Consider the following 13,110-nt stretch of genomic DNA (forward strand, 5'->3'; position numbering starts at 1 on the left):
TAGAACCCTAGATGTCTGGATGGATGAATCCATACCTTCAGCTGTCTGGCTGGGGAGGCTGAGCCCAGGGGGGCAGGATTTGTCTTTGTCCAGGCTTCTGTCCACTGCAGTTTCCTGGGAGCTGTCTGTGTTCTGGGTCTGAGTGGACGGCCGTGTCCTTCTCGGTGCTCTGTTTACCTTCTTGCTGCTGTTTTCAGGGCTACAAGATGGATGACCTCCTGACTCCCTATATTAGCCAGATGCTCACAGCCATGAGCAAACAGTGGGGCTCCAGGAGTGGTGAGGGACCAGTGGGAAGGTGGCTCTGGCCCCATGCTTGGCTCAGGACCATCAATGACCTCCACAGCCAGGGGAAGACCTTGACTACCCAGGCAGGGAGGTTGAGCTGGCTGGCCACCACTGATGGCACCACTGTGGCCTCTGACCCTTCTTCCAGTGAGGTGACCTTGCCAGGAGGCAGAACTCTCTCCATTCACCCTGAAGCACCTGGTTGGTTCTAGTCCTGGCTTACTGTGACCTTACCATTGGAAGAGACTTGGCTCCTTCGATATCATTCGTAACTCAGACTAGTCATACAATGTGACCTCTTTTGACTTTCTGTGCATGGCCTGGAAATGTAACTAAGAGGACCACCTAGTTCTCCATGCTGGGAACAATCAAACCAAGATTATCCTGAAACCTAAGGGACTGGCTTAATTCCCTAAACTCCAGGAGCCTCAGCTGGTGTGAAGTAGACAGAACACTTTTATATATAACAGTGTGAGTGCTGAGCCACTGCTCAAATTTCCCCTGATGACTTCAGACATAAAGTCTGTGTTTATCTTCTGGCCCTGTAGAGTCCTTGCTGGGGGGAAGGGGGATGGGGTATTGTGTGGGGCCAGGACAGGGTCCTGCAGGTGAGTGATCTATATAAGCATCTCTGGGTTCTGCAAGTGCAGGGTCAAGCTACTCTGGAATTGGGGGTTGAGGAGCCTGAGCCCACAGTGTGCTTGAAAGGGGCTTAAAGGGATGGGCTGGGACCAGGGCAGGATTAAGGGGGCAATACTGGATGTCATCCTGGGAGGTAGAGACCTATGTGTGGTTGGCTGGAGATCCAGAGGGGGATCCAGCTTCTGTGCCTTACCTAGAGCCAGTGGATCTAGAGTGGCCCTTGAATCCTGACAGAGATATCTCCTTGGTCAATCAAGAAACCTCCAAGAACCCCAGAACCTCCAAGAACCGTGTTGCCTGGGGTTAAATCCTTATGTCCAGTGGGAACCTGTAAAATATTACTTTGTGATCAGGATGGAACAATCAAGTTTGGACATGACCTGGGCAGCTCTGGGGTGGGGTCTTCAGACAGGGAATGTGTGATGTGGGGGTGGGGCATCCCTCTGGGCTGTAGCTAGGCTGAGAGCCTGGAGAGGTGAGAGGGGAGAATCCTGTTGCCTCTGGCATGTTAGGGATCAGTCCTCAAGGCCCCTGATACTTCAGCACAGCCAGCCCAGCTCACTTGTCCTCAAATGCACAAGCGTCTGGGGTCACCTACATGTAGGTGACAAACCACTCCACAGGGAGTGCTATTCCTGGTCTCCAGACGCCTGTGTGGGAGGGGGAGGGGCTGTTGCTGAAACAAAGTCCCCAAACCAGACAGCCCTGCTTTCTGAGATGACAATGCGGCCATCTGACAATGTTTACAGGACTCCACAGTCAGCCCAGGGAAGGTGCTGTGGTGTCTGCCCCTGCCCATCACCATATACATGGGAACATGAGCCCTGGACAAGAGGGTGAGTAGGTGATGGTCACACAGTGGAACACAACTTCCTGCTTCTAACCCAGGGTTCTCAGCTTGAGTTTCCCTTCAAGGTCAAAGTGGGCATGGGATTAAGCGCATCACCCCACTGGGGAATCAGCCAGCGACAAGCTATGAGGAAGCACCCCACGCACACTGCACGACAGGACGTGTGAGTGGGGTGAGATCTTTGCCCCACTCACACCCAGTCTCCTTCTCTGACTCTAGACGGCATCACTCTGGCACTCCTCCCTTGTCTTTGTCAGCCTGAGTGACCACAGAGGGCCTCAAACATTGTATCAATCACCTTCTCAGTTCCTGAGAGGCTGCCTTTATTTACAGGCTGAGGTTCACCACAGCCACTCCTTTAGCAGGGAATATTATGAAGGGTTAGGATGAGTCAGATCCTCCGACACCCGGAGAACAACCAGCTCCAACTCCAGGATCATACTCTTTCCCCTCTGCTCATCCCCTAGAGAGGAAAGGTGAGACCAGAGTGGTTTTCCTGAGAGCCTCCCTGGCTCTTCCACACCCCTTTCCTGACCTCTCTCTACCATCAGGTCACCCTGGGCACAGAGAGGAAGAAAAAGGAGAAGGAGGCAAGTGTGGCTAATTATTCTTTGAAGACAGCCCAAAAGGGGGAGAAGGACATGCTGGGTGTGGTGGTAACCATCATAAAAGAGGATTATTGGGGGGAGTCAATGGTGGGGGCTTTTCAGGTTACGTTTCAGGAGGAGGCTTCTCAATGGAGGGAACCGTTGGTTCATTTGCCTCCAAGGTAGGCAATACAGTTTGGAGGGTGGCCTCTCTGGTGGCTTCCGAAGTGGGTGCTTGGATGGGTTCAAAGGCTGGCTCAGTGGGCACTGGTTGTCCAATGTCATCTGTGGGATGCATGGTTGGTATAGTGGTTTCATCGACAACCTCCGGTATAACAGCTTTAGAACTTGAAGGTTCCATTTCCCTCTCTGATAAAAATCCAGGGAAACCCAATATTTCCAATACTTCGTTTTGAAGGCTTGCACTTGAAGTTTCTGTGGGATAGAAAAGAAAACAACATAGATTCCTCCAAAGTCGACTCTCCAATCTTTGCTAGTAATGTGGTAAAATCCTAGTCATCTTTAAAATGTCAGCTCCTCACTTACCATTTTAGATTCTTTCCCCCTAGTTTTCTCCCTACCCAGCCTTTGGGCAGACTTCGCTGCGGTCATCTGTACAACAAGGTGCTTAAGTTTAAGAGTCTGTTGGGTGAGGTTCTAACTCACCACAGGAGCACTCAGAAGGGGGAAATCAACATTTGTTTAAGGTTCGTGTATTTCCCAACCACTGACTCCGAAGCAGTGTAAATAGAAAACTGAATACATCCTCCATTAGAATGGGAGCTTTTTAAGAATAGAGACTTTGCCTTGCTTGCCACCCCATGTATAGTGCTCAGGAGTGTCTATTACACAGTTCATTTCAGTTCAGTTCAGTCGCTCAGTCGTGACCGACTCTTTGTGACCCCATGAACCGCAGCACGTCAGGCCTCCCTGTCCATCACTAACTCCCTGAGTCCACCCAAACCCATGTCCATTGAGTCGGTGATGCCATCCAGCCATCTCATCCTCTGTCGTCCCCTTCTCCTCCTGCCTTCAATCTTTCCCAGCATCAGGGTCTTTTCCAATGAGTCAGCTCTTCGCATCAGGTGGCCAAAGTATTCGAGTTTCAGCTTCAACATCAGTTCTTCCAATGAACACCCAGGACTGATCTCCTTTAGGATGGTCTGGTTGGATCTCCTTACAGTCCAAGGGACTCTCACGAGTCTTCTCCAACACCACAGTTCAAAAGCATCAATTCTTCAGCACTCAGCTTTCTTTATGGTCCAACTCTCACATCCATACATGACTACTGGAAAAACCATAGCCTTGACTAGATGGACCTTTGTTGGCAAAGTAATGTCTCTGCTTTTTAATATGCTATCTAGGTTGGTCATAACTTTACTTCCAAGGAGTAAGTGTCTTTTAATTTCATGGCTGCAATCACTATCTGCAGTGATTTTGGAGCCCCCAAAAATAAAGTCAGCCACTGTTTCCACTGTTTCCCCATCTATCTGCCATGAAGTGATGGGACCGGATGCCATGATCTTAGTTTTCTGAACGTTGAGCTTTAAGCCAACTTTTTTACTCTCCTCTTTCACTTTCATCAAGAGGCTCTTTAGTTCTTCTTCACTTTCTGCCATAAGGGTGGTGTCATCTGCATATCTGAGGTTATTGATATTTCTCCCGGCAATCTTGATTCCAGCTTGTGCTTCCTACAGCCCAGCATTTCTCATGATGTACTCTGTATATAAGTTAAATAAGCTTCCTACAGCCCAGCATTTCTCATGATGTACTCTGTATATAAGTTAAATAAGCAGGGTGACAACATACAGCCTTGACGTACTCCTTTTCCTATTTGGAACCAGTGTGTTGTTCCATGTCCAGTTCTAACTGTTGTTTCCTGACCTGCATACAGGTTTCTCAAGAGGCAGGTTAGGTGGTTTGGTATTCCCATCTCTTTCAGAATTTTCCACAGTAATTGCTCAGAAAATAGTTTCAGGTTTTTTTCTAACTGAATGATAGAAAAAATAGATGATGGAGACTTTTTCTCATAATGCAGCTAGGAAATGGACTCTCATCAAAGACAAATTAAAAACTGGATCATGTATAAAATGAAGAAAATATATTAAAATTATCTAAGAATTTACAATATAAGAAGGAACTGTGGACACAAAATTTAGAAGAGAGTGAAAATCCCAAAAATAGAATCCAGTTATTTTTCCCCTGTGTGTAATTTCACTCTTGAAGAAACAGTTGCACACATGAGCTTAATTTTAGCTTCACAGGCTGATGGAGATTTTTAATGCACCTGAATTGAATTTGTACTTCAATTCCATGACATCCAATATCTGTGATATTAGGTTTTCAAATTCATAAATGTGTTATGTTGCTCCATTTATCTGGGTCTTCTTTTTCTCACTAAACTTTTGTAGTTTTCAGTGAGCAATCATCTATCTTCTTTGCAAGGGCTTACAATATTTTCCTAAAATTCCTATTTATGTTTTTATACTATTGTAGATGATGCTATTTCAATTTTTAAAGTATTCACTGATAATATATCAACATACAGTTGTTTTTTCTATATTGACCTTGTATCAACATTCAAAAAACTAATGGCATCTGGTCCCATCACTTCAAGGCAAACACATGGGGAAAAAGTGGATACAGTGACAGATTTTATTTTCTTGGGCTCCAAAATCACCGAGGACAGTGACTGCAGCCATGAAATTAAAAGATGCTTGCTACCTTGGGAAAAAACCTAGACAGCATATTAAAAAGCAGGACATCACTTTGCCGACAAAGATCCAAATAGTCAAAGCTATGGTTTTTCCAGTAGTCATGTATGGATATGAGAGTGGGACCATAAAGAAGGCTGAGTGCCAAAGATTTGATGCTTTCAAGTTGTGGTGCTGGAGAAGGTTCTAGAGAGAGTCCTTTGGGCAGCAAGATCAAACCAAAGTCAATCCTAACGAAAATTAATTCTGAATATTCATGATTTTTCCAGTAGTCATATATGGATGTGAGAGTTGGACTGTAAAGAAAGCTGAGCGCCGAAGAATTGATGCTTTTGAACTGTGACATTGGAGAAGATTCTTGAGAGTCCCTTGGACTCCAAGGAGATCAAACTAGTCAATACTAAAAGAAATCAGTCCTGAATACTCATTGTAAGGACTGATGCTGAAGCTGAAGCTCCAATACTTTGGCTACCTGATGCAAAGAGCCAACACATTGGAAAATACCCTGATGCTGGGAAAGACTGAAGGCAGGAGGAAAAGGGGACAACAGAGGATAAGATGGCCGAATGGCATCACTGACCCAATGGACATGAGTTTGAGCCAACTTTGGGAGATAGTGAAGGACAGGGAAGTCTGGTATGCTGCAATCTGCAGGGCTGCAAAGAGTCAGACATGACTTAGAGCCTGAACAACAACATTCCTGAGCTATTGCTTAAGTCACCAGTTCTAGTAGGTTTGTTGTTTGATTCCTTAGAATTTTTTACTGTATATAGTCATATCTGCAAATTAGTTTTATTTCTTCATTTATGCCTGTTATTTATCTTTATATATATATATACATTTATTATATGTATTTATATATACTAAACTGGCTATCTTACTAAATGGACGTGAGTTTGAGCAAGCTCCAGGAGTTGGTGATGGACAGGGAAGCCTGGCGTGCTGCAGTCAATGGGGTCACAAATAGTCAGACACGACTGAGTGACTGAACTAACTGAAACTGGCTAGGATCTTCAGTACAATACCAAGTAAAAGTAGTGAGAGCAGACAGTAGTGAGTAGTGAGTAGACTCGCCTTATTACTGCTCTTGGATAGAAAATTCGGTTTCACCATTGACAATCATACTGGCTGAGGTTGATTTTTAAGTATCTTTCATAAGATTGAGGAAGTTTCATTCGATAACTAGGCTACTCAGATCTTGATCATAAATAGATGTGGATTTTTGTCAAATATACTTTATTTCTAGTCTATTTTGATTAGATGATAGATTAATTTGATTAACCTGCAAATTATATATTCAACTTGTACTGCTGCAATAAATCTCATTTGCTCCAGATATTTTATCCTTTTTTATATACTGATGGATTCAATCTGCTAATATATTGTTTTATGACTAAGTTGGTGAATGATATTGATCTATATATTTAGATGTTGCACTGTCTTTGTCAGATATTTTTTATATGAGATTATTGCTGGCCACAAAAAATCAGCTAGGAAATGCACTTGTTTTTTCAGTGAGTCGGTATAAAATTAGTATTACTTCTTAAATATTCACTTAACCAGTGAAGCTTATCTGGCCTGGACTTTCCTTTGTTGTGAGGTTTTTGATACATGGATTTGATTCTGAAAAATTCTGATAGGTTATTAAAATTTCTATTTCTTTTTTCAGTTCTGGAAAATTGAGTCATTTGAAGTAATTTGTTTACTTCATTTAAATTTAATGGCTTAAAAATGTTCCATGATTTTCCTTTTTATGTCTAGAATCTGGAGAGATAATCTCTCATTAATCATTCATCATACTGGCAATCAGTCTGTCTCTTCCTCTTTCCCCTTACTAAGCATTTATCAATTTTATTAATCTTTTCTAAGAACTAACTTTTCACTTTTTAAATTTTCTCCATAGTTTGTATCATTTCTATTTTATTGTTCCTGCTATCTTTATCATTTCATTTCTTTTACTTGGTGAAAAAAATAACTCCATTTTCTAGATTGCTACGGTAAACTCTTAATCACTATTAAGCCAGGCTTCCTTCTAAAAGTTAAAGCTACTAATTTCCCTCTAAGTTATGGCTTAAGTTGTACCACACAAGTTTTGCTGTTGTATATGCATTACACTTTAAAATAGTTTCCAATTTCCCTTGTGATCTTGATCAGTAAAAAGTTTATAAATACATCAATTTCTAATAATTATGAAATTATCTAGATATTTTAATGATTGTTTCTAATTTAACTACTTTAGTGCTCAAATACTGTATGATTTCAGTCTTTTGAAATATACTGATTGATGACACATTTTATATCTTCTTATTTTAGACATCCTTTACCAATTATTACAATTTTAGTAATTTTTACTACTTTTGTTTTTTAATCTTTATATTTGTTATACGTGATTCCTCCGCTACCTTTATTATACATAAACATATTCCAGTGATATTTTTACTTTTGTATTCTTCCAACAAAGAACTCCATTTACTATTTCTTGTAGAACTGGTCTAGTGGTGATGAACTCTTCCAGCTTTTGTTTATCTGGGAAACTCTTGATATCTCCTTCAATTCTGAATGGTGGCCTTGCTGGGTAGAGAGTTCTTGGTTGGAAGTTTTTTCCTTTCAACACTTTTAATATATCACACCTTTCCTATCTGGCTTGTAAAGTTTCTGCTAAAAAATCTGCTGATGACCTTATGCTGTTTCCCTCGATTACAAGTTGGTTTTTGTGTTCTCCTTTTAGGATTCTCTTTATCCTTAAATTTACCATTTTAATTTTAATGTGTCTGGGTATGTGTCTCTTGAGATCATCTTATTTGGAACTCTGTGGGCTTTCTGGATCTGAATCTGGATGTCTCTTTCCTTCCCCAGATTAGGGATGTTTTCAACCACTGTTTCTTCAGTTAATTTTGGGGGCATTTTCTCTTTCTCTTTTCCTTCTGAGAGCACTATAATGTACATGTTATTACACTTGATGCTGTCCCAACAGTCCCATAAAATATCTTTCCTTTTTAAAGTTCTTTTTTCATTCTGCCACTCTGTCTGGGTGAGTTCCATTGTTTTGTCTTCCAGTTCACTGATTTGTTCTATTATCTCATCTGTTCTGCTGCTGAGCTCTTCTAATGTATGTTTCTGGTTCAGTTATTACTTCTGTTTGGTACTTTCTTGTCCTTTATGTTGTAGTTTGTACTATGTCCTTCAATTTTTTCCAGAGTTCAATAAGCATACGTTTATGACAATTATTTTTAACTCTATCAGGTAGATTGCTCATCTTTGTTTCATTTAGTTCTTTTTCTGGGGTTTCGTCTTGTTCTTTTGATTGGAACATATTCCTCTGTCTCCTTATTTTACATAATTCAGTGTGTTTGCATCTGTGTGTTGGGTAAATCAGCTCTATCTTCCAGATCTGCGTTATGGCTTGCCGTATGGTCTATTTTGCAACTACGCCATTTACATTTCAAAATATTGTACGTTCTGCAGTTGTTGAATATAATATTTTCTGTAAACTAGGTTCAGGTTGGCTGGAAGTGTTCAGATTTCTATATCCTTTCTGATTTTACTTTTTGATGAATTTAGTTGTTCTTTCAGGTACTAAGAGAGGAATGTCAAAATCTTTAACTATGATTTTTCTATTTCTTTCCACTTTTGTTTAATGTGTTTTGAAGCTCTGTTACTAACTATATAATTATAGTGCCTTCTTGATATACTGACCTTTTATTTCTTAAGCTATCTTTGTTTAAAGTAAGGCTCCATGTTTTAAAGTTTATCTTTCAGATATTATTTTCATGCTTGCTGTTTTTATGGCATATTATTTTCCATCCTATCTTTTTCATTTTTCTCCCTTCTGATTTTATTTTAATTTTCTGTCCTTTCACTATTAATCTGTGTTTTTATATTTCAAGCATTTCTTTTGTGAACTGCGTATGGTTGGGTCTTGCTTAATTCTATCCAATATTACAATCTCTACTACTGCTTTGAGTATTTGGTACATTTATGTTAACTGAACTTAATAAAATGGTTGGATTTATGACTACCATATTTCAATTTGTTTTCTATTTATTTTGTGTATTATTTTTTTCCTTTGTTCTCTTTCTCCTGAATCCATGTGCTACAAGAGATATTCTCATACTGGGTGTGAAGAAGTAAGATGCCATGATGTGAGAAAGCCTTATGACTAAGACCTGAATGGAATATCTAGATCTCAGAGAAAAACTCAGTCAAGAGTGATTAAGAAAACACGACTGACTTCAGTTCTTGCAACTGTAAGGAACTAAATTCTGCCAACAATCAATGAGCTTGGAAGAGGACTCTTAAGTCTCAGATGAGACTGCAGCCCAAGCCAAGATCTTCATGAGAGCCTGGTGAGATATGCAGTAGACCTAGAAAACCCATGCCTGGACTCCTGGCCCAAAAACTGGGAGATGATAAATTTGTGTTGCTTTACACTGATAGATTCGTGGTAATTTGTTACACAGCGATCAAAAACAACCCAAACTTTAATAGAATATATCCAAAATGAAGCATAGAAATTAATAGGCTAAAAATAAAAATAAACAGTCTTGGTAACTTATGAGATAATATGAAACCATCTAATATCTATGTAATTGGAAACCCAAAAAGAAGGTAATGGCAGAGAGATATTTGAAAAATACAGGCTGAAAATTTATACTCTTCTAAGAAGTTCAGCAAACTCTAAGCAGGTAGACACACTAATATACACTAAGGTAAATCATAATCAAATTACTGAAAAAAGAAATAACCTTAAAAAGGACATATTACAAGTATAGGAACAATGATTAAAATAAAGGAAGATTTCTTTTTTGGATGACTTTTCGTAAGAAATTATACGAGACAAAAGATAAAGGATCAACTTCTCTGAAGGGCTGAAAAATATATCCTAAAGATGTGTGAGTGTGTGTGTGTGTGTGTGTGTATCCTAAAGGTAGCAGCAGCAGGTGCGGCAGTACATGTCAATCTGAAAGGTAGTCATGGTGCAAGATGTGACACTAGGCTTAGTATGCAAGGCCTGCTCTTCCCACCCTGCATGGCTCCAGGCTGTCACTGGACGGACTGATGCTGAAGCTGAAATTTCAATACATTGGCCACCGGATGTGAAGAACTGGCTCACTGGAGAAGACCTTGATGCTTGGAAAGATTGAAGGCAGGAGGAGAAGGGGACGACAGAGGATGAGATGGTTGGATGGCATCACTGACTCAATGGACCTGAGTTTAAGCAAGCTTTGCTTTGGGAGTAGGTGATGGACAGGGAAGCCTGGTGTGCTGCAGTCCGTGGGGTCGCAAAGTGTCGGACACTACTGAGCAATTGAACTGAACTGATGGCTCTAGGTTATGGTTATGGCTTCTTTCTAGTCATCTTTGTTCATTCCCTGATATTAAACTTCATCCCTTGCCTTCTAGTTTTCTCTTTTAGGTACTCAAATGGTCTTTCTATATATTTATTTAGATCAGGCAAAACTGGTTTCTGTAAATAAGCAACTAAAAATTAAAAACATGAAAGACTCTTAGTTTATTATCTACTCACCTTATTTTCTTATTCTCATTTAAATATGGTGGGAAGTGTTGTCAAGTTAACTTATTTTCTAAGGCATGATACCCACCTTTCTTCATTCAAATTTAAATGGTTCTTTGAACTTTCCTTCAGAACTTCTATCCCATCCATGCTTTCCACACCAATTCCATATTCTTTTCATTTCTTGATTAGATTACTATTATGGGCAGAACTGTGTGCCACACAAACTCATATGTTGAAGCCCTAACCACAGCACTTCAATATAGGACTAATTTAGGAGATAAAGTCTTTAAAGGCATGATTAAAATGAGGCCATTATGGTGAGTCCTGATCCAGTCAGATCAAAGAAGAGAAAACTTGGAGACATGGAGGACACTGGGGGTTTGTGTGTGCACAGAGGAAGGGCTGTGTGATGACACAGCAACAAAATGTCTATCAGCAAGTCAATTAGAGAGGCCTCAGAAGAAACCAAACCTGCTGACACATTGATTCTGCACCTCCAGCCTCCAGAAATGTGAGAAAAATCAACTTCTGTTGTTTAAGGCACCCAGTCTACAGTATTTTGTTTTGGAAGCCCTAGTTTAATGATCGAAGAAGGAAATGGCACCCCACTCCAGTACTCTGGCCTGGAAAATCCCATGGACGGAGGAGCCTGGTAGGCTGCAGTCCATGGGGTCGCTAAGAGTTGGACACGACTGAGCGACTTCACTTTCACTTTTCCCTTTCATGCACTGGAGAAGGAAATGGCATCCCACTCCAGTACTCTTGCCTGGAGAATCCCAGGGATGGCGGAGCCTGGTGGGCTGCCATCTGTGGGGTCGCACAGAGTCGGACACGACTGAAGCGACGCAGCAGCAGCAGTTTACTGATATAACTTCTGAATATCATAAGGCAGCTGGAACACAGCCTTCAGTCTCCTTAACAGCCTGCAGAGTGACCTTTTTAAATTCCATAAAACTCAGAGTCACTGGAGATTACTCTGTACCTTAATAAATTTGGGTGACTTGATTTAAACGTTCAGTTTTACAATACAAAAGACCATTACCCTTCAAATTTCTTATTTTTTCGTAGTCTCTGTGGATACATTCCTGAAAATCTAAGTAATATATGTGTTGAAGACTGATTGCTGATACAAAGTATCTCATCATCCTCACAACTGTTCACAAGAAATTAATTAATCATTTTTGACTGTGTCAACTTTACTTAAAGACTCCAACAGCAATGGGAGGAAACTGCATCATGTACTGCACAGTCTTCTGCCTCCTAACTGGTTTTCCCTTTAACATTACACTGGCTTCCCAAGCCAGTAACTCACTGTGTGATTATCCCCACAACCTCCTGAATGATAAACTCTAGCTTCCCTTCCCTTACTGGACCTATCCCACTTACTCAGTCCTGAGTTATTCTGCTGATTAATAAGTCATTCTGCTATTCTATCCCTTTACACAAGTGTCTAAGCATACTGCTCCCTTGTCTGAAACTCACTTGCCATTCCCTGATGTTTATATGCAGAGTCTAGACTCCAGTCCAGCATTCCAGGATCTTGGCAATTTTTTCCTTCCACCTTCCAACATACATCACAACTGAAGCCACATAAAGCACATTCAGCCCTGAGGAGCATGGCAGCTTCTCTGTCCTGGAACTAGATGGCTGAACCAAAGATGTCAACTGCTGCTATACCTTTTCCTGCTTCCTCACTGCTCTCTGTGGACCAGAGTCTCTGTTCTCAAGACACCCTCCATATACGAAGCTTTCAGGTACTTCAGTCTCACACTGCCTGGCACAAAGTCGGTATTCTATAACCATGTGATGAATGAATATATGACAAAGCAAGCAAATATACAACCATGTTCAAAATCTTCGAAGGAGTCTCACTGCTTAGAAGATAAAGTCTACAATGTATTCTGATGTCAAGGGGCTCGCAGAGTCTGTGTACAGCCTGTTTTTGCCCAGCTTCTCAGTGGTTCCCACCCTGTAACTTTAGACTCCTTCAACTCTTGTCAGAAATATTAAAGGCAAGCCCTGTCTCATGGAGGCAATGGGGAGGGGTGAAGAGATGAGAGGGAGCTAGGCCTTTGACTTTACCTGTGTAACTGGTGATACCCTGGTGAATTTTTTCACTCTGGCTCTCTCTCCACCTAGAAGGAAGCAGAGTGTCCATGAGCCTCACAGACCTCTTCCAAAGCAACAATAACACAGGCAGTGGCCAGAAAAGAACATTACCAGTCAAATGGTACCTTGGGCAGAGGGTATGAAGTCTCCTCCTTTAAAGGATAACTCAAATGAGCAAACGATGGGCATGATGAGATCTAAAGACCATGATTTCTTCTAGCTAAAATTCTTCTACCAGATGTTCCCTCTCCCATCCTGAACCTTATAATCTTGATTCATTTTTTCCCTCAAAAATTCTCAAATGTCATTTGATTGGTCAGATAAAAGAGACTATGTTCTGGAAAGGGGCAATGATTTTCCCAGGGTCACCCAGCAACTACAGGAAAAACCAGGACTAAAACC

General features: G+C 41.0%; 1 protein-coding gene across 14 annotated transcripts in view; it reads right to left on the minus strand.

The window, feature by feature from the left end:
• Positions 1–2,065: 2,065 nt before the first annotated feature.
• LOC145524716 (glycerophosphodiester phosphodiesterase domain-containing protein 4-like) overlaps positions 2,066–13,110 on the minus strand; it is a 101,982-nt gene continuing 90,937 nt past the window's right edge. For all 14 annotated transcript variants that reach the window (XM_081537470.1, XM_081537467.1, XM_081537462.1 and 11 more), the window contains 2 exons: positions 12,682–12,734; positions 2,066–2,802 (listed from right to left, as the gene is read on the minus strand). In XM_081537470.1, coding sequence (XP_081393596.1) covers positions 2,492–2,802; positions 12,682–12,734 — 364 coding nt within the window. In that variant the 3' untranslated portion in view covers positions 2,066–2,491. The remainder of the gene's footprint in view (positions 2,803–12,681; positions 12,735–13,110) is intronic.

This window comes from Giraffa tippelskirchi, chromosome 10 (assembly GCF_054371585.1).
Source record: "Giraffa tippelskirchi isolate mGirTip1 chromosome 10, T2T-mGirTip1v1.2.pri, whole genome shotgun sequence".
In the NCBI taxonomy this organism is placed as follows: Eukaryota; Metazoa; Chordata; class Mammalia; order Artiodactyla; family Giraffidae; genus Giraffa; species Giraffa tippelskirchi.